This window comes from Osmia lignaria, chromosome 3 (genome assembly GCF_051020975.1).
Source record: "Osmia lignaria lignaria isolate PbOS001 chromosome 3, iyOsmLign1, whole genome shotgun sequence".
NCBI lineage: Eukaryota > Metazoa > Arthropoda > Insecta > Hymenoptera > Megachilidae > Osmia > Osmia lignaria.
The window spans coordinates 8,150,238-8,169,452 of record NC_135034.1 but is presented as its reverse complement, the minus strand read 5'-3'; the positions used below and the strand labels follow the sequence as shown (position 1 = coordinate 8,169,452).

At 39.2% G+C, this 19,215-nt stretch overlaps 1 protein-coding gene across 11 annotated transcripts in view; it reads left to right on the top strand.

The window, feature by feature from the left end:
• The window catches only part of LOC117605360 (phosphatase and actin regulator 2), a 172,690-nt gene that overhangs the window by 139,390 nt on the left and 14,085 nt on the right, over positions 1 to 19,215 (top strand). For 8 of the 11 annotated variants that reach the window (XM_034326608.2, XM_034326613.2, XM_034326603.2 and 5 more), the window contains 3 exons: positions 15,282 to 15,482; positions 18,364 to 18,597; positions 18,666 to 18,915. In XM_034326608.2, coding sequence (XP_034182499.1) covers positions 15,282 to 15,482; positions 18,364 to 18,597; positions 18,666 to 18,915 — 685 coding nt within the window. The remainder of the gene's footprint in view (positions 1 to 15,281; positions 15,483 to 18,363; positions 18,598 to 18,665; positions 18,916 to 19,215) is intronic. The other 3 variants (XM_034326609.2, XM_034326611.2, XM_034326604.2) reach the window with 2 other exon arrangements.

Below are 19,215 nucleotides of genomic sequence, written 5' to 3'. Positions count from 1 at the left end.
ACGAACAAAAACTTCCCCAGGATTAACAGAGATCCGCTCGTTCCTTTGGAAACTTCCGTAGAGAGAGTTACCTCTGAACGCGTATAAATTGTCAATTATTAAAGTCGTGTCACTGGTAAATAAGATGATCTACTGTCTCCATGAATTTCCTTTAAAAATATTCTTTCTAAATGGAATAGTTAAATGTGGGGAATTAGAGGCGGGAGGGCCATAAATTTCATCAATTTTTTAATAAAATAGCAGAAAGATTTCTTGAGGAATTTTCTCCAAATACGAAATCTTATATAAAATGTTCAAAATTTTATACATTTGGCACGTAAGTCTCAATGTTCAATGTTTTATTACTTGGAAGTTTCGATGTATTTTCTTGCTTTAAAGACATAAAAATTCCTGGATGATCTAAAGTCATAATGGAAATTCTTTTTTCATTCGAAAAATCGGCGGGAACGGAGTGAAAATCTTTGTTGGCAGCGACGACTCGACGATCGGGTCGAGGTCGTGTTGTTAAAGCTGCTCGTCGGATTTGCAGAGCTTATTAATGCCAGCCGCGATGTGACAAGTGGGTCGAATTTTTCATTGATGAATCACCAGGCGCCGACTACGAATTTCGGGGCTCCTGCGTCCCAATTCTCTCTCTTTTAATACCCTTGGTCGTTGCCAACTTCATTGCTCGTGATAAACCTAATTGTAATGTTTATCTTCAGTCGTATCTCGCCCTTTCGTCTCAAACACCTTATTATTTTCTCAATTTTTATGATAATTCTTATCTGTCTCCTATTATCATGATAAGAAGAATATCATGCTCGAAAATTTACATTAAAGATCAGCCAACGTACAAAATTGCCCCATTTTCCTTGCATTATGTGAGTGAAAGTAGTTTGTAATTTGAATTTAGTTTAAAGAGTTTGTTGTTGTATACCTGCTGGAAAGTACGAAATTTGAATTCATAATATCTATATGAACAATGAATATTAAAGGACATGATTCATATGTAACGTAAAAAAAAAGGAAAATTTCGAATGAATGCAGACGAATGTTAGGGAAAATAATTCCTAGAATTTTTTGAGCGATCCATGTGTATTTTCAAGATAAACTATCTCCTAGTTTCTCGTTCCGTTTCACATTTTTTTGCTCCAGTAATTTACCTGTTTCGCCTCGCCTCGCTTCGGTTTCATTTCGCTAATAGGTTCGTCCCGTTTGATCGTCGATTTCGTCGGTTCTGTATTTGCTAGCCGTCGATTCGTTCGATCGATAACTTTCGATTCGATCCTATTTACCAGCGAAGCTTACGATGAAATGATATTTAAACGTGCCAATAGAAAAGCTCGATTCCAAAGTAATTACGTGTATGACTGACATTGTTCCTCTCTCCAGGAGAGGATTGAGAGAGATTGGGGTTCTCCCCGTGGTCCGAGGGTTAATTATACACTCTGCTTTGAAATATTTAATACGATATGAAATTTCATTTGAAAGAAGCTGTTTATACGATGACGTCTCGACACGTTCGAAGAACGAATTTTTCACGATTTTTACCGAGCAAGCAACTGTTCGATCAAAACGCGTGTTGAAACGGTGGCTAAAAATAAAATTCTCCTGAAACTAAAGTGATTTTCGCTGCGATCAACTTGGTGGATGAATTTTCGACTATTGTGCATATACAGCACTGAAATACTAAGATAAACGGAATGAAAGATAAAAAAAAAGAGATACAAACAAGGTACAAAAGGCACAGGAAAATGCTAGGATGCAGCTTCGTATATTAATGGGTTAAAAGTGCATCGTTTTGATGAAATTTTTATTACCAAAATGAAGTCGCTCGCTCTGTATATTTCCTGAAATAATTCAAAATAATATTTTTCATCGTTTCTGTTTCGAATATTTCATTCGACCATACATCCGAGAAAGATGATAAATTCTATTCTTCGCAAACATGGACAAGCGAGTTGCATAAAGTGCAATTAGCGAGTCATTCATAAAATCGAGTTAAGAGGCGAGGAGCGTTCTCGAGGCGGAAAATCGATAGACCGTGGTCGCATAACGAAACGACATCTCTCATTTTTTTTTCCCCTTTTATTTTCCCGGGAATTCACGAAGCGTGGAATATAATTGTTTTCAGCGCTCGTCGTTCTCGCTGTTTAATAAGAATTTTAATCGAGGAACCGTGGTATTTATCGTTGCGATCGGTGATTAGTTCACCGTGGAATAATCTCGATCGTGAGCAGAGGCGAGCGTTTCAAACGGGGGATCTAGGATCGCGAAGCGAACCACTTCCTCTGCAAATGGAGGAAAATTGTTCCTCCAGTCTTTTTGTCGCGCTGCTGTGTTCCGTTGCACGGCAGACCGATGATTAAACGGAAGAACTCATCCTTTTTTTTCCTTTTCCGAGTGCCGCGTTCCTGTGCATCAGCTGCAAAAAGGACTCATTAATTTCTGCTGATCCTGGATAATTTTCTTGTATCTAAGGGAAAATCTTCAGTCTTCAAATTTAGTCGAAAAAATGTTGCGACCTTCGTAGAAATCATTGAATTTCGTCAAAGATTCTACGTGAAACTGTTAGGACTTAATCGGCTACCGCCTATAGTATGTCTGACCACACACGGTCTATTCTACTGTACCAGATATCCTCGTAATCGACCGGCCAAGAGAAATAAAAAAAGATTCTTCACGAATGCTGTTCGTATCATGGATCAATTGATTAATGCCTAAATCCGGTAGATTTTCCGGTACGATTTATCGCTCGAAAAAAATGCTTCTCGCTGCGTTGCTGCTTTATGACGCACGTTAATGAAGCCCGAGGGAGAACGGAAAGCGAGCGGAATGACGCCAGTCGTTACCGCGTGGGCGTTCTTTTGCTTTATAATAATCCTGACCGTGATCATTTGCCATTTTGCGATATTCTTTCAACGCCTTTAATAATCGTTCGTCTATCCAGCGAATGAACATTGCTCCCCTAGTTGTAAATAGACAATATCCATTCGGGGAGAATAATTTGTTATACGCTAAAAATGAGGTGTGAAAGATTTTCAAACAAAGGGTTGATGTTAAATATTATCCTATTTCTTTTTTCTTTTTGTAAATTCCTTTTAGCTCAGTTAACATTTTTTTATTACACGTGGTGTTTAAAAAGTAAATTTATTTTAATATTCTTTTCGCAGAATTTTTAGTAGAACTTGTAATTTTAGTCGTGAAAAATTATTTTTATTTAAACTTCAAAGGATCAACGAAAGGATTAATAGAGATATTATGCAGACATTTTTATACTTGATATCTTAATGCTTTGTTCGCTCGGAATAAGAAGCTGGCAGAAGGTTAATGTTTCAGTCGTTTCATTAAAAAGCAAGGGAGTTCAGGAAAGAATATCCAAGCATTTCTGTGTTCAACGTGAAAAATCACCGTACGTGGGATACGTTTTCATTAAATTTTGAAGAATTTCCTCGCGTCGTGTTCAGATTTGAATAAAAATGAGCTAGGAATATATAGCCCCGTTTCTGCCCGCCATGGCGGCCGCAAAAACGTCAAATGAGCCGCGATAAAGGAAAATATGAACGGTGGGGAAAAAATGGTTACTTCGTGAATTATTTTACGTCTGTGCGGTTATAAAATAAACGTGAAATTGGAGATTCAAATCTTACTATTATAGTTTTTATTTTAACGCGTTTCACCGCGTGTCTGATCTTTCATTGACTTTACTACTTAATACCACTATCGAACCAATTAAATTAATTTATCTGATCTTCAAGTGTACAAAGGGTTATCTTGAGATGCCGGTATGAAAATATTGATCTTGTTACGCAATAAGGGTGCATTCCACCCGTCTCAAGAGCCACACATTGCAGTTATAAAAAATGCATCTGCTTATTCATACCTGAGATGCCTGCACATGCCCATAAATTTTCATTCAGACTCATAAATTGTGGTTCGCCGAGTTATTCTTGCGCATATCTGAAAATGCAACAGGATATTCTTCGCGTGGCAAGAGAAGGCACATTTGTCAACCGGAGACTCTGTTATTTCAAGATATCGTGGTTGGTTCAATATTTACTGAAAAGCAAGGCGAGTTTGCAATTTCCTTCTCGCTGGTGATTGTGTTCAGTGGTTAGAAGCAAACGGTCTGGTTGTAACTCGAACCCTACCACGACGGAAGGGAAGGGGTTGCATGTGTAGAGGGTTGCTTTCAACCGACACCGGTAAATAGCGCAGCGACTCGGTGTCGTTGCACCGACGTTGCATTATGCAAGGAACACGTCGGAAAGAAAACGCGTTCGTCGCACAGAGAACACCGAGACACAAACGAAGTTCTGCAACGTTTAATGCTGGCATCCTTTGTTTTGTAACGTCACCCTTTTACGGTTAACGACTAAACGACGAACTCTGTGGCGGCTTTGATACTGCGAGATGTTTGTACGAGAAACAAACAGAAAGCGATGATTCTTTTTATTTTATTTCCTTTCACCTGACACATTGTTGTTTCGTTGTAACTCAAATTACAACGTTGAGGCTCGTTTCTTTTTTATTACTAAAATAAATAAAATTATTCGTGAGACATTTGGACGGGGAATCGTTAAACGAAACTGAAACTGTGGATAATTATCGGTCAGCGAGGAACAGCCCACTGGGGAGATGATTCGCGTCGACATCGATGGTTAATTAGTGTCGCGTTTTCGTGGGATCGGTCGACGCTGATTATCCTGATAAAACCCCTGGTGTCCCGATGAGCACGGTAATTCGTTTAAAATCCGAGCTGAAACGGCAACTCGGTACTTTCATTGCTTAATTGCATCCTCGACAAAAATAATTAGCTTTGCTCCGGCTACGGCTAATTTGGTCGTAGATTTCAATCTCTTTTATCAAATCACGCATAAATATCTGATTATTAAATACCAGTATAATTTCAAAGATTAAAATCATCAAAATAAAGGATGCGTGGATTGATAAAAATGTTAGTTGCTTTTTTCGAATGGAATCGTCTCCGCAAAAATCGTACGAAACGTTTTGCTGGTCGCAGCTGCAGCTGCAACGCGGTTCGCTTTTCGCAGCTGTTTCCAACGAGACGATAAAAAAGATCGTCGTTTGCTACGTTAACCCGTGCCTCGAATATTGCTCTCGTTGCTGGATTTCATTGTGTTCGAGCATCTCGAACTAGAAACTCGTGGATTTTCGATACATACGGTCGTTCGATTTGCAATTGAAGATCAATTTTTCCCTCTTTTGTAAAACTAGAGCGCACTGAGAATTAATATAACAAAAATTATCATTGATTTCAAGATTCATTTTGTTAGAGTAGCGGAGATGGGTTTAAAATATTTTGAACATGGTATAGGTGCAAATTTTATTTATCCGTAAATTTCTCTTATTAAACTTGCATTATGTCTCTCTATTAATCTGGGTAATAGAAATTGTATATCGAAACGAATAGAGCACAAACAACAAGCATATAATGATTATTAATTAATTGTTAGATAGCTGGGGGTGAAACACGCGATCGTTCGATATCCCACGATCATCTCGATTATTAGTCACATTATTATTAGTTTCGCGTCGTGTTTCAATAATTTCTAAATAAGGAATAAATTTATCTCGCGAAAACCCTTGGAAAATTGTCCACAATAATAATTATCAGCGGTAATTCGATTATTGAATAATGTTTCCATATTTCCATTGAAGTGATGAGTGTTCGACAAAACGTTAACATAATTATAAACCTAAATTAGAATAATATCTTGAATTGCAATTGTTCTGTAACATTAATACTCCAAATTTACACGTACGTGAGGTAATTATTTCAAAAATCAATTTGCTTTTTTATTATTTAAGAAAAATATTAAAGGTGGATTAAATCTGCTAAGAAAGATTTCACTGAAAATCCTCTTTCGGTCGTGCTGAACACGATCAATGAAGTAGAATTCACAATTTCCTTCACGAAACACGTAAGAAACTTGTCGAGATATAAAGTTTCCGTCAGGACCGTTCCTTGCCACCGTTTCTCGTCGCGTTTGCGAGAAAAGATCGCAACGTTCGCTCGTAAAACGAAATACAAACTCGTCCTTTCAGGCTGGCTTGGTAATCTAAAAGGCAAGCCGGTCTATCCCTGAAGGGAAGAGGGAGGCTGTTACGAGCGGATTGCGAAAACCCCGTGGGTCATTAATCGTACGTTAAGCCGAGAAAAGACAGAGGACGAGGGAGAAAAAAGGGCCAGCTTTGATCGGCCAGGGTGGCTCCTTTTTTATGAGCCTATCGCGCAGATTTGCGAGAACGGAACTCGGCTCGACGCTATTGACCCATTTTCACATCGTTTTTCCGCTCTTTCTCCTGGTCGGTTTTATCTAGAGATCGAGTTTTCCTACGGTCAGCCTACTCGAATGCTTTTCATTGCGTAAATAAAAACAGGAAAAACAGGGCGGTCGGTACATCGGTTTTCATGAAATATTCGACAAGAGTTATTCTACTCTGTGCATGTTTAACTCATCGGTCGTGTTGCAGCTAATGGTCGATGGTTTCGCTGTTGCGGTTGAATCTGTTTCAAGTGAAATTCAGAGTGATAACAATTTCGAAAATCTCTACCTCTGTTTCTATCAATAGAATAGAAAGGTTTTCAAAGTTTTCAAAGAAATCGAGAAACGTCAAACTTCCTCCATTTATCTGTGCATAAATTATCACGTTGAATCGTGCAATATTTTTCCAATACAAATGAAACAGTTTGAATTATTCATCGGATTTAGCACGATGGAAAATGAAACGTCGAAGAAAAAGATATCCTCGTTTTGCATCGTTTCTGGAATGCCTCGAAACAGACCTTTGACGGAACGTTCTCATTCATCGTAAAACGTAGAACTCCTTCCGACGATAATACCAGTTCACGCCAGTCAATTTCCATGCTCCCGTTTTCTCTTTCGCGACTTCTCAATGAACCATCTCGACCTCCGAAATGCCATTCAGCTCGTTTCTCAGCGAAGTCTTTCAGCCGGCTTTCCGATAAAAGAACACGTTCAAAGGCTTAATTGAGGAGAAATGCTAGACGATATTCGCGAAGGGACGATGCCTTTATTCAGGATGAAAAATTCATAAATGCAGGATCGACCGAGCCGTTCGTTCACGAAAATAGATACTTTGCATCGGCAAGCTCTCGTTATCTGGATCGATAACGCTGGTAAAACGGACGCTGATGGAGGGCAGAAAATAAAATTACATTTTTCGAGGAAAAAGAGAAAATTAAATTTAACCTGGTGCATAAATTTGCGAAAATCATTGGGATACGATCGATTCAATATTTTAGAAATTTTCTTCTTGTAGATAAACGTTCCCCTTCAAATTAATATTTTCACAAATTAATTAACAAAGCTGTTTGCCAACAATTTTCTTAATCAAACTCAGTCGCTGAATTATTAACAGAATATTGCGGCATAGGAAATTTCCTAACGGATTTATCATTCCTTGTTTGTGCAAACAAGTCCACAAGCCACGTACGTAGTTACACATAGTCCGTAGAATCAATAGTATCCCGTCGATTTAACTTTCCATTAAACACCGACCAAAAACTGGCAAATGGCGAAGCGCAAACTTTGCAGACCAAACGGTGCTCGAGGAATGAAATGAAGCGAATCGTTCGCGGCGATTCGTGTGTTTGTCATCGATGGACGATTCCATAAACCGAATGGGTTCGGTGTAGCGGGATAAAATGCAATTTGTTACGAACGAGATTGTGCGGCGACAGTATTATTGCAAACCACGATTACCGCGTACCGGCTCCGCACGGGGTGTATCGTTCCCGTAAAATTGCGATCCTCTGCAAATTATGCTCGCCATTGGTCGATTATTTGTCAACTACCCGACTGTTCGACCGTCCATTAAATAAAATTAGATTTTCGAAATTAACATTAATTAATTTCGAAGAAATAATTTTAAATTGAACGAAGCCCTCTCCATGGTCCGCCATCCGAGGGTTGAAGCGCGAACAAACCGGCATCAATTAAATCGTGACTCGAATTCTGCACCACTCGAAATACACCGTGCCCGCGCATAATTAGCACGTGAAATGTTCGTCAATTCAAGGAACACAGTCAAAGAGAAACTTTATATGTAATGTAACAGCAGCTCCGATATCAAGAAGAGAAACAGAGGTACCGAAGTTAAACGCACCAACTCTGTCTGTCGTTAATTTTCTCCGTTTAACGACGATTCCGTTGGATTCTGCCAGCGTACAATTTAGCGCTACATTTTCGTTATCGCTAATTTCGTTTAACGCGAATTATCCTCGGGCACATTAATACCTTTGACAATGAGCTTAACACTGGGGAAATTTCCTCTACTAAAGAATTATCGTTTCCTTGGAAACGAAAAAAAAAGAATCTGTACGAATAAATGTTTCTTAGCGTTACAGTTGACTTTGATAGCGTAATTGAATAAATCTCGTTAACTTAAAACCATATAAATTCATTGTGATCCAATTTAGGAGTCAGGAATAATTGGGATTAAAAGGATTGATGTAATTCGGTATCGTAATATCGCGTGTCTTGAAATGAAACGAAGAAGGAACGTTTCGTAGCCTGGTTGACCGAGTTGCCGTTATTCCTTAGGCTTTAGCAAAAAGGAAGATCGATCGACGGCAGGAGTAAAACGCGCCGGTGTCGACGACCCCTAAGCGAGACAGCAACCCCTCCGCTCGAAATACGAACGTACGTGCCTTAGAATCGTTCTGCGGCATTCTGCGCACCGTTTGCCATTGCTTCTTCTTCAGATTTCCGAGGTTCGTTGGCCCAGCTACAATGCTTGCTTTCTTCCCTTAAACCGCTTCCAACAATCGATAAGAATCGTGGCAATCTGCCTAGAAATTAATCAACAACCACTTGCTTGTTTCGTGCTAGATTATTGGCGAAGTTTAACCCCGATCTTTCCCGACGATAAAGCGACACCAATGAATTTTTAATATACGAATCGAGATTAATTTTCATAGATGATAAAAAACGAAGGGAAGTAGAATCGTTCGGTTTAATCTATATTGCGACGCGTCTGACCTAAGACCGAGCGTAACTACTGCGGAACGAAACTGGTCCGTCTAACGCGATATCGGGCGCCCAAGAAACTTTGAAAACTGATGGAAACTATGGACGATTAAGCAGCCTGTTCGTGCTATGTGCTGCAGCGATTCGAACGTGGCGTGCGCGAGATAATTGCTGTTGCTGGAACGCGTGAAACGTGCCAGGTGTTGCGAGTTAAATATTGATGCTTGAGCTGGTAATTAAACTGCTCGTTGCCAGGAAATCGTAAATTCTTTTCTCAAGACTAGTTGGTAAAATTTGTTTAAGATAAAAATTCTGCTAAAGTTCGGTGGACGATGATTAATTTTCTAATTTTTATTAGAGATCATACGATCATCGAAGTAAGATTATTCTAAAGCTACGAACGCAACTCTGAGGATTACATTTGTACGGAACAATCAAGGAATCATCCCACGATTACAAATGTATTCCATTACCCGAGTAAATAATTCCGTTTCCAGTGCTTCTGTCGTTCGACTTGTCCGCTCCGCGTCTCGAGTCCTCTGTAGCAAGCTTTTAACGCGTAAAACCGATTCAAAGTGTTTAACCAGACGCGACACGACGTCGTTCCACGATGTCCCAGTCAACATCAGCCCGTTGCTTTCATCGAGGTCTCGTGCACGGTATTATTCAGCCTCTGGTAATTTCATTTTGTACACTCGTGAAATTCCTCGGACGTTCCGATCGATCTTCGTGACGCGGTCTTGTATTTTGCAAGGTTTCCGTTGGTCGAATTAAGCGGTATCGGTTAAATCGAGATTCCCTGCGTCACATGCTGAATCAACAAATCCTGGGATTAAGAATAGATCCGACATAGGCTGATTTGTGAGGGTCTTTTCACGGAAAATAAGGGAGATTACTTCCTTTGTTCCTTTTCCCTTAAGCTCGTTCGGTTATTTCTAATCGTTGAACGATATTCGAATGATCATTTCGAAATTTGTACAATTAACACGTTGATTGCCACGATGGTAATCGGTGAACAGCAATTTATATCGAGAAAGAAAATGTTAAAAATTAGAAATTTAATCGGTTCAAGTCGTTCGTTTGAAACAAGAATATAAAGTAGAGACAAGATATAGTATTATCTGTAGAGAAAGTTTATACTGAAATTCGGACTCAGGATAGAACTACTGAATTTGTCATAGTGCTCAAGTACTGATAAGCTGTCGCCCCGTTGAAACTGAACTTTTGCCGAGTTAGTATTGCGTGAATTAGTCGGCCGTCTATCGGGCAAAGTTTCCGTGAAACAATTCAATTTACGCCAGAAGCCCAAACCCGTACTACACGGTTGCTCGTTATACTTGTATCTTGTTATCGTGTCACCGGTTTCACCATGGTTTATGTAATTTTCCATGTACCTGGTGAAACATTAATTTCCGACGATGATTAATTTACGAGAAACACGTATCCCTTGTTAAACTCCACCAGTTTGTAGTTGAATTACAAAAATCTAACTGTTAATTATTCGCAATTTTGACACAAGGTTTGTTCGACTGGAAATCGTCAAATCTAACTATACTTTCAACTACGAATGTTCGGTATTCAACGTGAAATATTGTAAAACTTTACAGTTTTTTTTTCAGTAAAGCGAGGGCACATGAATCGATTATAATCTCTGTGGGACTCGAAAACGCTATTAGTCATTTTTTTGTTCTAGCCTGAAAGATCAGTGAAAAGGAAGCTTATGCACGATAAATGAGTTATTCCAAAAGAATACATTCCTGCGGACCGTTTATGTATTAAACTCGTCGAAACAATTTGATATTTTCCGTCCAGCTTTTCACCAACAGTATTTTTCCTTTTTTCACGCTGCATTGTTGTTTGGTGGCTGCTGTGCATTTCATTTTAATTATTGAAAATTTCAAACAACTCCATCGAAAGTCATAACGTTCTATCAAAAGTTTATCAATTAAAACAGATTGAACATTCTTTTAATTCACTGCAACGGACTATTTTTCGAAATTTCTCTGCGTGTATAATCGTCGGTTGGAGTTTCAAACGAGTATCATTTGAGGAGGAAAGAAAAGCGTGGAAGAGGGGTACGAGGGATAAGATTAACCGCAGGCCAGACGATACCGCTCGTCCCGTTAACCGGAAGCAATTACCCGGCAAGTCCCGGGGCTTTTTTTTCGAGGGTACAAGAGAGGGGAAGGGAAAAAAGCACCGATAAACGGTCTCGAAGTTGCTAGCTTTAACTGTTGTACCCGAGTCCGCGGAATGAGGTAGCCAAAGAAGAGAGAGAAAAATCGTAGAAGCACCCTCGAAACTCGAGCGAACCGTAAACAATACTACTTTCAGATAACGTTGGCCTTTATTGCAAGCGTTGCCAACCCAACGACGCGAATCTGCAGTTTAGCATTATCGTTTCGAGCTCGACGAGAGGAGCAACGATCGATACGCTCCACCTATTCTCGTGTTTTCGAGACACGATTTTGCGACTTCATCCCTCGTCGAGTTTCTGCTGCTGTTGGAATTTTCGTGCGCGCGTTTCAAACGACAGGGAGGAGCGAACTGGAATGAGAATTTCCCGAGGATGAGGTTCTACTTGTACGAGGAGTGATACAGTCTCGTTCTCGTGTTCCATAGAACTTTTATATATGTTCAGCGTGGTTTATGATGCTTAGGATTTTCTATTCTGAAAAATTTCGGATCATTTTATAAGAAATTGGAAATAGAAATGTGGAGAATTGTCGAAGAGTTGTTTTCTTAAAGAAAAATCGAACCGTCTCTGAAACTATTGACCTATACTACTAGTTTCAGACCACCGAGCGGAGCGTCCGAAGTGAAATCGGTGAAGGATAAAAAGGACGAAGTTTCGCGATTTCTAGCAGGAAAAATTCTTTGTCTTTCAACGGTATACAGACAAAAATAACGCGGGTTAACCGATGCCTGGCTGCGACTTCAATTTCGCACGTGTTCTCGAAAAACGGAGAGTCGTTGTTCAGGAACGTGTTACGAATCCATAACAAGCGGACACGTGTCGCAGTTTCTGTTGGTTCGAGAGGACCGCGGAACGAGACATGAATTCTCAGTTTGTTACGATCGTTCGGACGAGCTTTACTCGCTCTCTGACTAATCGACGCTTTAAAATTCCACCACTTCTGCCTGCCTTCTCGAAACGATGATGTCACGATCCTAATGGAAACGGTAGAAAGACGCATGAATGCCAATGCGAAAGCGTCACGATCGTTTCGAAGCTCTAAACGAGAAAATTTCCTATAAGCGATCGATCAAATTGCGTGCTGTTTGAATTTCCTTTTCACTCTTGTCTGAGAAAATGAAGTTACTCGTGGGATGACCCAATACCTCTGGCATGGTTCTCAGAATTGTTTCACGACACGTGAAATAAAGGATGCGTGCAGAGATACGTGTTCGAAATTCGTACAGGTTTCTGCACTTGGCATAGAAAACAAACGGAATTTTCACGCAACAATCGCATGAGTCAAACTTGGCTCGCGTGTTGCTTTGCTCGAACGACAAAGTTTACGCGTTCGTTTCGCTACAGTCTCAGAATTATTTCGGTAGAGTCGGACAAATCTGGACGTAATTGCTTCACTTTGAATCGTTTTCTTCTGTCAAATTGCGTTTCAAGACATTGAACTCGAATGATTCCTAACTAGAAATAGGTCAATTTCTAAGTATGATTTGAGATTTCAAATGACGAGAGAAAATAGTCATCAAGAATTTCATTTCGAACGTAAATGTAAATATACTGAAAACGATATTTTTATAATAATTTGTGGCTCGTAGAATACAATACATGTAGAAAGATGAACGTATTTAAATTTATCTTGTTGTACATTAGAAATTTGAACTGCAATAGCTTATATAAGTAGAGTAACTTGGCGCAATGCTTCTTTTAGAAAGAGCTATACATCAAAATAAAACCAAGTATACTTTAATTATAATGATAATCGACTTGGTAGTAATGAACTTTTTCTTCACTGCAAAGAAGATTATAGATAATAATTGATCTATCGTCTGATCAAGTGGATTGTTAAAGAAAGAACAGAGAAAATATCTAAAATGAAATCTAACATTATTGGATTAATTGAGAAGTATCATTCGGTAGAAATATCGAAGAAAATGAATCCAATATCTTTATGATCTTTTCCACTGAGGGAACTAAAAGAAGCTTCTGTAGAAGCATTGCCTTATCGATTCTGTCTTGAATAACCCATTAATTATTCTTATATTGTAAAGATAAAAGGATTGTAGATAAAATTTTCATTCGATGATAAAAATATTACTTTTTCCCTTTTCTGCTAGATATAAAATGAAAAAATATGAGTTTCAAGTATCATAGCTCTATGTTTTTCGTTTATACAGTGTATAATACTAATTATTACCGTGATTAGTGTAATGTATAGACTAAAGGGTTAACAATAGTGATCAGCTCGAATTCTGTGTGACAAGGAATCTGGGCTAATAAGAAACGCTCGTCGAGAGAAGATCGTCACGCAATACGTCCGAACGTTTCTTAATCTATTTCGAGCCGCGGTGAGTTTCTAACTTCTAACAGTCTTTCTCGAGCGTGCTGACTATGCGGAACCACGCTGCTCTCGCTCGCGGGTATCGTATCCGAAGAACTCGAATCTCTTCTGTCACGGCACCCGATCGAATTTAAAACAGCATCGTTCTGTAAATTTTACTCGCCAACGATGGGGTGTTCTGTTATTTTAAAGAGAAGTGTTTGAGAAGGCGAGAGGACATTTCGAAAGGATTCTTTTCAACAAGGTGAGAGGATACCTTGCCTCATAGTGAAACTGTTATGCTATTTTTAAATAATGCAATACATATTGTAATATTTCGTCGAAAAATTCGCTAACAGGAAAAGCAATTTGATCGAATAAATTTAGCTCGACTTTCACGAGTTCGCTTTGAAAGGTTGAAATCTTTTCCTGAAAGCTGTCAGCTCGCACGACCTTCGTCGTTCTAACGTTGTTGTCGACGTTATTAGTAACGTCGACAACCAGTTCCATTGGCTCGTTTCCAAGGAAGTAGGAGGAAAATCCGACGGGGGCGAATACGGAAACGCAATCCGCGTGAGCCGACGAAAATCTTGTTTCGCCTGGTGATCCATCAGCGAATCCAGATTTCCATGGATGACTTCATTTGCGTCTTCTTCGACAAAACACGTTTCGACTTTCCTTCGCCTACATTTCTTAATACGTTCACTGTCAATGTAGAAATTCCTCGAATAACTTTATTCTCCTCTTCGCGAATACGCGCTTCGATTTTGCTTCGTCTACTTTGCGAATGAGTTCACTGTCGGCGCAGGAATCTCGCGAAAGACTTAATTTTCGTCTTCTGGAATGCAACATGGCCAGACTTCGTTTCGCGTAAATTCTCAGTGCGTTGATTGTCAGAGGGAAATTTCACCAGAGGCGGTAATTTTCGTCTCCTTGAATGCGGCATCCTTAGGCTTTGTTTCGTCGAAGTTATTAATACGTTGACTGTCGGGGCAGTAATTTCATTTTATCGAATGCGATGCAATTAAATCAAAACTTTGCTCAAGAAAATTGAGCAAAATGTTTCGAGTATATTTATTTTTCAATTTAAGGGAAGCGAGGATTGATCGTTGTCGGATGCGGAGCATGATCTCGTTCCTTTTAATTATCTCCAATAGGTTGTCACTCGTTGGGGTTGGAATTGGAAGCTTGAGTAATTTGGGCCGAGTTCGATGTAATTTAGGTGTTTCATTTATCACTTGAGAGACTGTCGGTGCTGAAAGTTGGAACGAACAGAAGAAACTGTCGTTTCTTGTTTGATCGAAAAAATTTTGATTGATAGCTTGATTTTGCACTCGAGGAACTTTGATTCTTACCATGATTGATTTACGTAGATCGATCTTTAGTTACGTTAAACTGTGGCTAAACGTTAAAATCTTCAGTTTCATTTTTATTTTATTAAATTTCATTAATTTAATAAATACTCGACGAATAAGTTAGGAATGATAATTTCATTAACTAACTAAAGAAACTGTTCAATGTCGAACGATCACCCTAAACTTTGAACTTTGAACGTATTTCTCCCTGTAACGACAAAAAGCTCCACCCTTGGCTTATCGAAATATTACCACGTTGGTTCCATGAATTTCAGCGAAATAAATAAATCGAAGGACCAGTGAGAACTGTTAGTGATCGTTTGAAAAGTGAAACGAAGAAATCGGTAACCGCTCGCACAAACTCTGATCCTTCTGTCCGCCCGCTCTGAAGGTCTGGCATTTTTTTTTTTCTGTTGCAGAGCCGAAGAAGGAAAAGACTGAACAGAGTGCAAATGGCGCGGTATCGCCGAGCGGTGATCCGCAAGCGAATCAGGGCACGGCTACGACCGGTAGCGTGCCGGTCTCGGCCGCAGCCCCGAATTCGGGGGACCAGCAAAAGCCGAGTAGGCCGAATACCCTGGAAGCCAGGGTGGTAGCCAGGAGACTGATCTTGTTCGACAGTGAGTACAGTTATCTAAGAGATGGAAAATCATTTAATCCAACTCTTTGTGGTTGCTTTGAGCTTCGATATACCTATATCATTGTCAGGTGGAGGAAAATAGATTGAACGGATCATGAAATTAATTGAATCCTTGGAAATGGTTGATGGAAATGTTAGACTAGGGGTGGAAGGTTTTGTATTGTAAGGGTGAACATATTACTCTATTGTATTCGTCAAATTGTTAGGAGATGAAAGGATACAGATTGATGAGAGAGAATTGCGCGAAACATTTCATTTCACGTTTGTAATATTATTTAACGTGCAGTTTTCAGATGATTAAATATAATTGATATTATGAATTTTATTACTTTTCACGTTTTCATTGTTTTTTGTGTTTTGTATTCAAAATCAATAGCATTGTATCGATATTATACCAGTAAATTGCATTTTCCCTTTTATCTGGAATATTTCAGCCAATTTAATACAACGATGCTGGTTAATTTTTTTTTTTTTTGTCTTTTTCACGACGAAGCATTAAATTCACAGCGCCCGAAAAATCGTTGTTTCGTTGTTCCCGAAAGAATTTTTATATTGGAGCAGTGTAATGAATTTTCGAGAGAAATTTTATCAAGCACCTCGTGTAATTCACTGTTGAAATTTTTTGCGTAATTGTGATTTTTAATTCTGAACAAGGTTGAAATATTAAACCTTGCCGCTTGGTGAAATGTTGGTTGTAAATGTTTGCTTTATAATTTTAGTTTGCATTGTTACGATAACGCGAAATTGGATTGCTTTTTTTAGGATTGTAATTAACCATAGAGATTAGTGAGAAAATTGAAATTTTTTTACAGGAAATATAAAATAATCGCTAACCGGTGTAAACGTCCACTGATAAAAATGCTTTTGATAACGAAAAATTGACTTTCATCTCGAAGGGAAAACGATCCGTTCGATATTAAATATTCAATAACCAGAAAGACGCGCGAAGCACTTTTTATCAGCTTATATAAAACGAGAAGTCTTCTCGAATAAGTTTCTCTCATAAAAATTCATATAAACGAGGAAATGTTTTTCTACGGTTGGCTTTAAAATCTCCCGGAAAGATCGTGCTTCTCGATAACGGTTTGTATACGTAGGAAGATTTTTGTTGGAAGGTAAATTCGAGGTAAGGACAAGTTGAAGATAAAAGCGAACTTTTCAAGTTTCGAAGGTAAACGAGAGTTTTAAAGGCGATTTAAGAACGGCACATGAAAGTTTATCGTAATAGTTACGTCAGGAAATTTCTCCTCGAATCGTCCTCAACTTTCAGCTCTGCTTAGAAAACATTCGCATCTTCCTTCCTTTCCATTTAGCCAACTGTTTGATGCGATCTGTTATAGATCATTGAACAAGTGTTCCTTAATTTTATTACCTTACTGTCGAACTTTCTATTCGATGGACGAGTCTCGTGAAAGTACTCGAGAAATCATTTCTTTCTATTTAAATTTCAACTTTTCAATCATCTTCCTCCCGATCCTCTTTTATCAAGGAACATATTCTTCGACCTTTTTCATGGAATTTCGTTCGATAGGGGTTGCTCTCAAAGAGGAGCATTCGTTTCGAAGAAATCGAGTCATTTGGTGAATACGATCTGCCTTTGAAAAATGAAAGAACGAATCCAGGAAACAGGATTCAAGGATATTCTACCGACTGTTCTCTTCGCGAAGAATAATTTAATCCTTGAACTTGTAGATACATACGTCAAGGTGGAGTTAAAGATAACTTCTTAAAATTTAATACAAATTATCAAAATTATAATCAATTTCTGTCGTAATCAATCATAGGTGAACACAGGCGTCAAAGAAGTGTACAATATACACAAAATGAACGCTGAACGTATTCTTTTTTCGAAACATAGATAAAGCTAATAATTCTAAGCTCAGCCAAAAACGATCTGTACGTGTTCCGTTTAAATTCTCGTTTCAGATTCCCTACGTCAGACTTGAAGTAGATCCAAAACGCGAAGTCGTAAATTCCACGGTCAGTTACCCCAAAAAATTCCATTGTAAATTCGAAAAGAAATATCCTCGCGCGGTTTCGTGCGAGCATCGTTCACCGATGGACGATAAATTCTGTGAAACCGTACAGTGAATCACCCTGTCAATTTTTGTGATTTGCATTGTTTTCAAATTTACATCAACTTTATTTCTCGTTCAATGTCGCCAGCTCGACAAAGGCATTTTTGTCTATACTCTATTTGAAATTTTTCTAACTCGACCCGTGGATAATTTATCCTCGACAAAAACATAAATTTTTATTTTATTTAATACCGTAACTCTAAACAACTGACGGTGAAGTAGTTCGCTGACGTTAAGGTGCTTCCAACGATCAATTTTCAAGCGAGTCGACGAGTTGGAAATTGCTTCACGATTCGATGACTTTAGGAGGCCGGGAATTCGAGGAATTCGAACGATCCCGCGAAACTATTCGCGAACTTCGTAGCTACGTTGAAATTTCCTGCGGTTCCGTGTTGTCGGGCTGTTATTTAAGAATTTTTCTTTTTGCCGAAAACCAGCCACGATAAATTTCTGACGCGTTTCAAGGGGAGAGATACTTTTCCCTCGTAGATAAACTCGAAAAGCTGCATCGATGCGGATGGATTTTAATTGAAAGGGTGTGCAACATTCGTAGCTCGTCGCCTCTCGTGTTTCTTCCAGTGAAACGAGCGGAAAATGGGAAAAATTTGAGCGGCGGGAAATTTCTGCTGGAATGGAAATAAAAAAGTTCTTTAACGAACTCGAAAAATAGCGTGCAGAGTTCTTTTTCTTTTGGGATTGAATAAAACAATTTTTAGTTACGGTTCGTTCGTATTTATTAATTAAAAAATACAAAATTAATATTTTCTTTTTTTCTGTTTTCAGTGGAGAAGGGGGTCTTAGACCAAAGCAGCGAGAACCAGCAGGTGATCGAGAGGTGTTACCCTCTTCCGCCTCAGAATACGTTGATGCTGTCGGAACTTCCGGAACCGCCGATCCCTCTAAGCGAGATCGGACCGATTCCACCCCCGCCGATGTTCAGTTCTACCAGTCCCACCCTCTTGTTAGCCAAGCAACGACAAATACGAAACCCTTTGTCGTCCGATTACGAGGACGAAGGTAGGTGTACTTAACTTTAATCATCATTGCCATATTCTCTAACATCAAATCCTTATTTTCTGTCGCAGAAGACGAGGAAGACTTCGACGTCGAGGAGGAGGACAACATGTACGTAGCCAGGATGTCGCAGCCGGACCCGAGTATCGACACGTCGAGGGTGGAGGAGATCCCGGCGAAGGAGCCAAAGTTCCACGCGGTGCCGTTGAAGAGCGTGCTGAAGAAAAGAAGTTCCGGAAGTGGGCCTGGGACACCGCAGAACACGCCGACGCAGGAGAACAGGCCGTTGACCCTTCGTCAGGAGCTCCATGCCTCCTTCAAGTTAGTGCCAAACACGATTCTCTGCCAACCAGGACCTTTTCAAAATACATACACTTTTTGTTTTCGAAAAAAAAAAAAAAAAAAAGAAAGAAAGAAACTGAAACTTTTCAAATCATCCGGGGTTATCTAGATTCGAGAATGTCCAAGGGTCTTTCATGGATTAAGACAATCATTAAGATTCGTCACGAGAAATGGTCCTCTTCAAGGTTTCGAGCAATCAGGAAATAAGAGGGTTTTTTCTTTCTATTGTTCAAAGTGGCGCTTCGAAACACTCAGACGATTTTAATGGGTGATTATTCG